Source organism: Salvelinus sp. IW2-2015, linkage group LG4p (genome assembly GCF_002910315.2).
Source record: "Salvelinus sp. IW2-2015 linkage group LG4p, ASM291031v2, whole genome shotgun sequence".
Taxonomy (NCBI): domain Eukaryota; kingdom Metazoa; phylum Chordata; class Actinopteri; order Salmoniformes; family Salmonidae; genus Salvelinus; species Salvelinus sp. IW2-2015.
In genome coordinates, this window is record NC_036841.1 from 6,111 (window position 1) to 14,860 (window position 8,750).

Below are 8,750 nucleotides of genomic sequence, written 5' to 3' on the forward strand. Positions count from 1 at the left end.
ATCTGCTCGCTGCGCACCCCGTCCCCGGCCCGGGTGAAGGCCAGAACCTGGATGCTGTAGTTGGTGTATTTCTCCAGACCATCCAGTTCCAGAGACGGGTAGGAGGTGGTCACGTTCCTGATCTCTCCCAACTCTGTCAATGTCACACAACGGTTACAAACAACCTTTTATCACTCACTCTCATGCCATGTCAAATGAAGTCTATGATCCAGTGTGACAGCATTATGAGAAAAGAACTACAGTGACCACAATAATACAATAATCCTAGAACCAGAGGTGGAATAAGTACTCAATTGTCATACATGAGTAAAAGTAAAGATACCTTAATATAAAATGACTCAAGAAAAAGTGAAAGTAACCCAGTAAAATTGTACTTGAGTAAAAGTATAGATACCCCCAAAAAATGACTTAAGTAGTACTTTAAAGTATTTTTAATGAAGTACTTTACACCACTGCCTAGGACCACACTGCAAACTACCATACTAGACGATGCACATACACAGTAAGCTACTGTGATTTTTGACCGAGGTAGTATCTGGGATATAGTAATGACTGAGTACTGGCAGTAGTGCTCTGTCTGCTGCGTCTCCTGTGTCCTTGACTGAGTGTCCTTGTAGACAAAACTGAAGCAGTGACCCTCAGTGAGTTACTGCATCTTGTGAATTATTGATGGAGCCCCGAGAGGCTGCAGGCTGGATCCCATCCACAGGGCCTGGGAGCAGGGTGTTAGCTCTGGGTGCTGCCCACTCTGGCCCCGTGGTACCTCCATCCAAATAACCCACCTCATCTAGAATGAAGCTACTGAACAACTAATAAACTACATTATATACAGAACAGGAACCCGTTTTAAATGGATATGTGTCTATTGAGATATAATACTCATTGGATAGTTGATTTGTAAGTAAAGCTAGAAGTGTCATTTGTAACTAATTTGAACCAACACTGGCAGAATGAAATTGAGGAGGAAATGGCAACGTTGCTGAGATATTGCAAACATTCAACAAGGCACACCCATGATCTAGTGTTGCCTGTTGAGAAAACTAAAAACGAAACCATAGCCTCACCTAGTGGCACAAATCTGTCAAGATGAATGACATGCTACATAGCAGTTAATATAGAAAATTCAAGAATGGACTAAAACCATTATGATCATAGTGCTCACACCACCAGTGGTCCCCTAAGTATTCTGAGCGTGTGTTAACAAGCCCCTACCTCCGTCTGGCAGGTTGGCCCAGTAGATGACTCTGTAGCCCTGCAGGTTTCCATTGAGGGCCTCTTTGGGCAGGGTCAACCAGGACAGAGAGATTACTTCTGGGGACTTGGCCATGGCCAGGACATTCTCAGGGGGACGCGAGGGGACTGTCAAGGGACAGGAGGGGAACCAAAGTTAGGACATGTATAGACAATGGTACACTGAACAAATATATATATGCAACATGTAAGGTGTTGGTCCCATGTTTCATGAGCTGAAATAAAAATGTAAATAAAATGTTCTATATGGACAAAAAGCTTCTTTCTCTCAAATGTTGTGCAAAAATGTGTTTATATCCCTGTTAGTGAGCATTTCTCCTTCGCCAAGATAATCTATCCACCTGACAGGTGTGGCATATTAAGAAGCTGATAAACAGCATGATCATTATACAGGTGCACCTTCTGCTGCAAACAATAAAAGGCCACTCTAAAATGTGCAGTGTTGTCACACAACACAATGCCACATATGTCTCAGGTTTTGAGGGAGCGTGCAATTGGCTGCAGGAATGTCCACCAGAGCTGTTGCCAGAGAATTGAATGTTCATTTATCTACCATAACCCACCTCCAACGTCGTTTTAGAGAATTTGGCAGTACGTCCAATTGGCCTTACAACCGCAGACCACATGTAACCACATCAGGCTTCTTCACCTGCAGGATTGTCTGAGACCAGCTACCGGGACAGTTGATGAAACTGTGGGTTTGTACAACCGAATAAATTCTATGCAAACTGTCAGAAACCGTCTCAGGGAAGCTCATCTGCGTGCTTTTTGCACTCACCAGGGTCTTGACCTGACTGCAGTTCTGCGTCGTGACCGACTTCAGTGGGCAAATGCTTACCTTCGATGGCCACTGGCACGCTGTAGAAGTGTGCTCTTCACGGATGAATACCGGTTTRAACAGTACTGAGGCAGATGGCAGACCGCATGTATGGCGTCGTGTGGGCAAGCGGTTTGCTGATCTCAACGTTGTGAACAGAGTGCCCCATGGTGGCAGTGGGGTTATGGTATAAGCAGGCATAAGCGACGGACAATGAACACAATTGCATTTTACCGATGGCAATTTCAATGCACAGATATACAGTGACGAGATCCTGAGGCCCATTGTCGTGCCATTTATCCGCCGCCATCACCTCATGTTTCAGCATGATAATGCACAGCATGCTGCAAGAATCTGTACACAATTGCTGGAAGCAAAAAATGTCCCAGTTCTTCCATGGCCTGCATACTCACCAGACATGTCACCCATTGAGCATGTTTGGGATGCTTTGGATCGACGTGTACGACAGCGTATTCCAGTTCCCGCCAATATCCAGCAACTTCTCACAGCCATTGAAGAGGAGTGGGACAACATTCCACAGGCCACAACAACCTGATCAAATCTATGCAATGTGTCGCGCTGCACGAGGCAAATGGTGGTCACACGAGATACTGACTGGTTTTCTGATCCATGCTCCTACCTTTTTTAAGGTATCTGTGACCAAAAGATGCATATCTGTATTCCCAGTCATGTGAAATCCATAGATTTGACACGGTGCGTTTATATTTTTGTTCAGACTAGGCTGCAATATCTCCTCCTACTGGCTTCTTACTGTATTAGTGATTTCACATCTTTTGGTTTGAGGTAATTCATCCAGAAGATGGTAGTCTACCTACGGCAGTTACATTTTCACACTGCAACATTCTCATGCTATTAAGAAGTAAACTAAACACAAACACACATCCCTACCCAACCCCACCCCTTAACCCCCTGATCCGTACTAACCATCCTCCAGTGTTTTGGTGATGACCTCCTGAGAGGAGGGGCCGGTGCCAGCACGGTTAGCTGCCTGCACCACCACCCCATACTCAGTGAACTTCCTCAGGTTGTCCAGGGTGATGCTCTCGCTGCTCTCCCCAGTGGTGTCCATGCTGATGATGTTAAACTGGAAGCTGCCTCCAGAGCTGTACTCTCTGTAACCCACCTGGTAGCCCCGGATCACCCCATTCTGAAGGTGCTTGTGGGGGGCCTGAGGAGGAGGAAGAGGATGGGGGACAACGACAATATGTTAAAACGCTGCAAAATATGTTCAAATGCTGCCATCCTTTTGCTTATAATTAGGGTAACACGTTTGGTCAAATGCTCTGCATTACTATTGTCATATCATACGATCAGACTGTACATAGACATCGATAGAAACAGGAAAATAGCTCTGTTTAACACCATGAGGACACAGTACCTTCCAGGTGACTTTGATGCTTTGTGGAGAGGTGGCCTCCAGTTGTACTTCCTGTGGAGGGCCATCGGGGGCTGTAGAACAGGTGTAATATTAACACAAAATACTCTCATGAGACAGTCAGTTGACTGTTGCAGAGATGATAGAGAAAGCAAGACATTTCATAGGCTCCTTTTTTTCTGGTTGGTGCGTGGCGCGTGAACTAAGTAGACCAGCTATCGCATTGGTGCCTATGGGAGAGCCACCCCTTAAGTAGACCAGAACTGTGAAACAAAAATACAATCGTAAAAGTCCTTTTTGAATAATTTTTATAACCCACCATCATTGACTGAGTCAATTCAGACATTAATTATTTTGAGTAAATAATCTCACTAGATGGTGCTACAACGCTAGGAATCCCTTTGCTCTAGTTATGAACGAGTGATGGACCTTTACTGTATTCAAGAAAATATCATAATTGAAAACAACACATATCCATGGCTAAAATCTGAAGACCAACAGAATATGTGTCAAACTGGTTTGGAACATAACTACATGATGTTTTGACCCAGTGAAGGACAGATCTGCGTGGGCCGACCTGCTTCGTCAGTGGTGATGGTGAGCTCGTTGCTGGTGTCGCTCTTGCCGATGTCGTTCTTGGCGAAAATGCGGATGTTGTAGGTAGAGGAGGGGTGCAGGTCTATAATGGTGGCCTGGTTCAGCTGGGGGGACACGTCTTTTGTTATCTGGGCTGAATTCCACGAGGCTAGGGGGGGCCAAACGCAATGAACCTATTAGCATCTCTGTATGACATGACAACAAACAAATTAGCTAATGCAAAAAAACGATTTAGTTATAACTATGTCATATGCAATTTCATGTGGATTTCTCACATTATTCCATAGGCCTTTGTGCCAGCCCTACCTGACTTGTTCTTGCACTCAATGTCATATCCTGTGATGGGGCTGTTTCCGTCAAAGCCCATGGTCCAGCGGAGGGCAATTGTCCGGTCTCTGACCTCTCGGATCTCCACCTCGGGAGGGTCCGGAGGTTCTAAAAGGGTTTAACACCACACACACACAGATTAGATAGAGAGGTTTATCTGTTCACTTAGTTGACCTGACCAGGAGAAAACAAACTGCAGGCTCAAGTTAACTAAGGCCCAGAGATATTAGCTGATGTGGTCAGGAAAAACTTACAGAAGCAACAAAAAGGTACCACTATGGAGAAACAGCTTAAGAAGCTGGAGCCAGGAGTTTACCTTGCACTGTTAACTGAATGATCCCTCTGTCTTCACCATAGGAGTTGATGGCATGGCAGGAGAAGAATCCAGAATCCTCCCGAACAGTGGGCAAAATCTGAGGAGAGGTCAACATAGTTTTCAACCAGGAAACATCTCCATAATACACCAAAACAGTTTGGTATTCAACTGATCATAACCTCTGGGTATTTTATAGGCTACACAAAATGTCCAATGTCAATGACTGCAAGCACAAACGCTACTATGATCATTCATGCTATATTGAGGACGTACTACACTAATACCAGCTCAGTATAAACACAATAATACACATCACCCCCTTTTGAGGTGGAGGCCTCAGGCGCACCTTCAGAGTGGAGATGACCTCGTCAGCCACCTCTTTGACCACGACGGTGTAGCGGCTGGTCTCTGGGTTGATGATGCGTTCCTCCTTTTCCCAGCGCACCATGATGGGCTTCTCCCCATGGGCTGTGCAGCTCATCTCTTTCTGCTGGCCCACCGTGGCCATGGTGGTGTTGGGGTACGACGTGATCATGGCCGGAACTGAGAGAGAGGGTGAGAGGAGAGAAAGGGAGAGATGGAACTTCTACGTAACTTAACAGAGGCTCATACATCCTCCTTTAACTGTCCTCTGCCACCCTAAAGCCTGAAGGAGTACTCATTCCCAACGTCACGGCTGAGAATAGTCAACTATGGAGAGTCATGAACTCCTATCTAGATCTCCCTGATTCCCACAATGCATTGACCACTAATGGTTKAAAAACAGGCCTTCAGGTAAGCAATCAAACAGACAGCAACTGTTTACGTGTTGTTCCTGAGGCAGAGCGTCTCAGACAGAGACAGAGACAGGGTGCTACAGAGCAGAGGAAAGCTGTGACTAGTCTGAACTCCCCGCGGTGTGTGTAGAGCTCGTCTGGCGTTGCGGCACTACGACGTACCACGCTCATTCGCAGGCGGTGCTTGTGTGTGTGTGTGTGTGTGTGTGTGTGTGTGTGTGGTGTGGTGTGTGTGTGTGTGGTGTGTGTGTGTGGTGTTGTGTGTGTGTGGTGTGTGTTGTGTGTGTGTGTGTGTGTGTGTGTGTGTGTGTGTGTGTGTATTTCGGGGAAATACCCAGTTCAGCTATAACAGCTGCAGGTGTCCTCTACTATGTACAGACTACACAACACAGTCATGTACTGTCTCACATAGGTTTGTGTATATCACAGTTACATTGAAAGCCTTGTTGAATAGAACCTGCTGTACTGATTTGATTCAAGGCTAGCACATACTGTATGTGACAGTGCACTGTTGCTGATGTGTTCAGAGAGGAATGGACTTCAAGGCAGACAATAAGTGTATGTATATGAATGTGTAGGTACATACGGTTGTTACTGTAGTGTTTAACAAGCATATCCATACAGTCACATCCTACTGGGTAAGACAATGGGATAAGTCTGGGGGCTGTGCTCAGCCATTCTCACTGCTGTGTGTCTGTCTGTCTGTGTTGGTGTCTGTCTGGTGTCTGTTAAAGAGCTGGTTTATCAGGAACTAAGTGGGTGTAGAGCAGAGAGGGACTCATGACAAGTCTCAGAAACATGTCTGATGAGCATGTTCCCTGCGCAGTGGTAACTGTGATCTCTCTCCTCTCTCTCTCTTTCTCTCTCCTCTCTCTCTCCTCCGTCTCTATCCACAGGACGGCTATGATTTAATGATGAGAGCCCACTTTGATTATTCATACACAGCAGACAAGACTACTCCTCTGGCCCCACTGCTGTCTCACTACCCCTCCACACACACACTCAGAACCTCGACCTCTCCTCTGTCTTCTACACACACAGTCACACACCAACACAGAACACACACACATCTCCACAAGAAGGCAACACTCACACGGAACACACATACACACCCACACAAATTCTGAAAAACAGAGAAACGCATGCAGCAAAAACAAACCACACATAATCCCAGGTGACACACTCTCTCCATCTCCCTCATTCTCTCTGCACCACCACGTTTGAGGTTCTCGGTGCAGAGGAGGGGTGTGTGTGTGTGTGTGTGTGTGTGTGTGTGTGTGTGTGTGTGTGTGTGTGTGTGTGGATGGGTGTGTGTCAGTGTGTGTGTGTGTGTGTGTGTGTGTGTGTGTGTGTGTGTGTGTGTGTGTGTGTGTGTGTGTAGGAGGGGGTGTGGCTCCGCTAGCTGACAGCCCCTCTCTGACATGATTGAATGTGTCACACTAAGGTCTGCCAACATTTAAGCCTCATCTCTTATTCACTCTCAAGCTACGCCAAAGAACGCTGATTTATTTTGCATGACAACTATGAATTTTAAGTGAGGCACATTAAAATATCCTCCTCAGCCTTCTCTAAATGTTATTGCTCCTTAACAGGGGTAGTTTCTCCGTACATCTGAGGTAGCAGGCAGCGCCGTGGCAGGAGGCGTCAGCAGGAGACCTGCCTGATGTTTTCCTACTCCTGCCCCCGCGAGACAGAGGGCATGCCTTGATGAGCGCTCCGCCTTTGAGGAGAGGAGGGAAGAGGGGGAGCTGGAGGAGGGGAGGACGCAGAATAGAAGAAGAATCCTAATTCTGACATACCTTTCAAACAACACAGGCATACGATCTGCTATTGTCATCACACACGTGACTCTGGCACAGCACCCAGCTCCTCCACTGTTCCACCTGATCAAATTTCAGGGAAGTGTCTGTCTGCTCTGGCTGCTTGTTAAAGCTAGAGACTGGCTGCTCTGTGCTGTGTGCTTCCACAGTGTCATACTCAGTTTGCGGTGACACTCCCAATACTGATACAGTAAAGGCCTCGGGTGTCAAAGATGACATAGAACAAACAGGCAGCTCAAGGTGTTCTCCATCTTAAACCATCCTCACAACAACCTGAGACTTGTTAAAGAAGGTTGTGGGGGCAACAAAAGGCTGCTCCCAGCCAGTCTCCTCTCTCCTGCCTACATTCACCACACAGCCCTCAGTAGCCCCCCAGGCTACCAGTATTCTTTTTGATAGCCCATAATTGCTTGGTTGATGTATATTTTTTAATATCCAGCGATGTTACAGAGCCTGGTTAATAATGCGCGAGAGAAAAAAAGAGGTGAGAGAGAGAAAGAGAAGAAGAGAGAGAGAAAGAGAGAGAGATAATGGAGAAAAGAGATTAAGAGGAGAGGAGTAAATATAGAGAAAGAGAGAGGAAAAAGACGAGGCGAGAGGAGAAGGAGAGGAGGTTTTCTATTCCTACCTGTTCGGTCCCAGTCAGGGGTCTGGATGTGTGTCACCTGGGCAGAGGGAGACTTGAGGAGGATCTATTCCTATCTGGTCTGTCAGGTCCCAGTCAGGGTCTGGCTGGTGTTTCCACTGCGGCAGAGGGATGACTGAGGAGGGGTTTCTACCTATCTTGTCTGTCAGGTCCCAGTCAGGTCTGGCTGTGTGTCACTGGGCAGAGGGAGACTGAGGAGGAAGTTGCCATCTTGGATAGAGATGGACTACAACAGATTGAGTAAACAATCATCCAGTAGCATTATTAAAAGGTGTGAATTGCAATAAATGCCAGTCTTGAAATTGTGCATGATGAACAGACTATTATAGAGTTACATTTTTTTGACAAGAAATCCCCAAAACATTGGTATATAAATTAAAATTAAAACATCTTACTGTAGGATTTCTAGTTGGCTAGGGTGTACACACTTTGAGTAAAATGTGTTAGCTGCACAGCAGTAGTAAAATCCTCAGTTGTTTTATCTTTCTGATCTGAACCCTTTCTCTGTAAGAGAGGGACTGAAAATAAGGTAGAACACCACATGCAAATAGCTGTTCCCTTGGGCCCTTACTTAGTCTGTCTCTAATTGAAGTACTGACGGGTTTAAATGAAGCAGAAACTCACTGAAGAGCTTCATCGGCCTGGGACACACACACACACGCATGTACACATGCACACATACACACATACACACATGCACACATGCACACAGAATAGTTAGGGCAGACAGGCAGCAGAATAGTTAGGGCAGACAGGCAGCAGAATAGTTAGGGCAGACAGGCAGCAGAATAGTTAGGGCAGACA

The 8,750-nt window shown here is 46.2% G+C and overlaps 1 protein-coding gene across 1 annotated transcript in view; it reads right to left on the reverse strand.

Annotated features, from left to right (window-relative positions):
• The window catches only part of LOC139022492 (cell adhesion molecule DSCAM-like), a gene marked incomplete at its 3' end in the record, with an annotated part of 27,036 nt that overhangs the window by 5,912 nt on the left and 12,374 nt on the right, over window positions 1–8,750 (reverse strand). The window contains exons 6-13 of the mRNA XM_070436693.1: window positions 5,051–5,247; window positions 4,705–4,801; window positions 4,368–4,496; window positions 4,042–4,209; window positions 3,468–3,538; window positions 3,014–3,257; window positions 1,213–1,359; window positions 7–133 (exon numbers count right to left, since the gene is read on the reverse strand). Coding sequence (XP_070292794.1) covers window positions 7–133; window positions 1,213–1,359; window positions 3,014–3,257; window positions 3,468–3,538; window positions 4,042–4,209; window positions 4,368–4,496; window positions 4,705–4,801; window positions 5,051–5,247 — 1,180 coding nt within the window. The remainder of the gene's footprint in view (window positions 1–6; window positions 134–1,212; window positions 1,360–3,013; window positions 3,258–3,467; window positions 3,539–4,041; window positions 4,210–4,367; window positions 4,497–4,704; window positions 4,802–5,050; window positions 5,248–8,750) is intronic.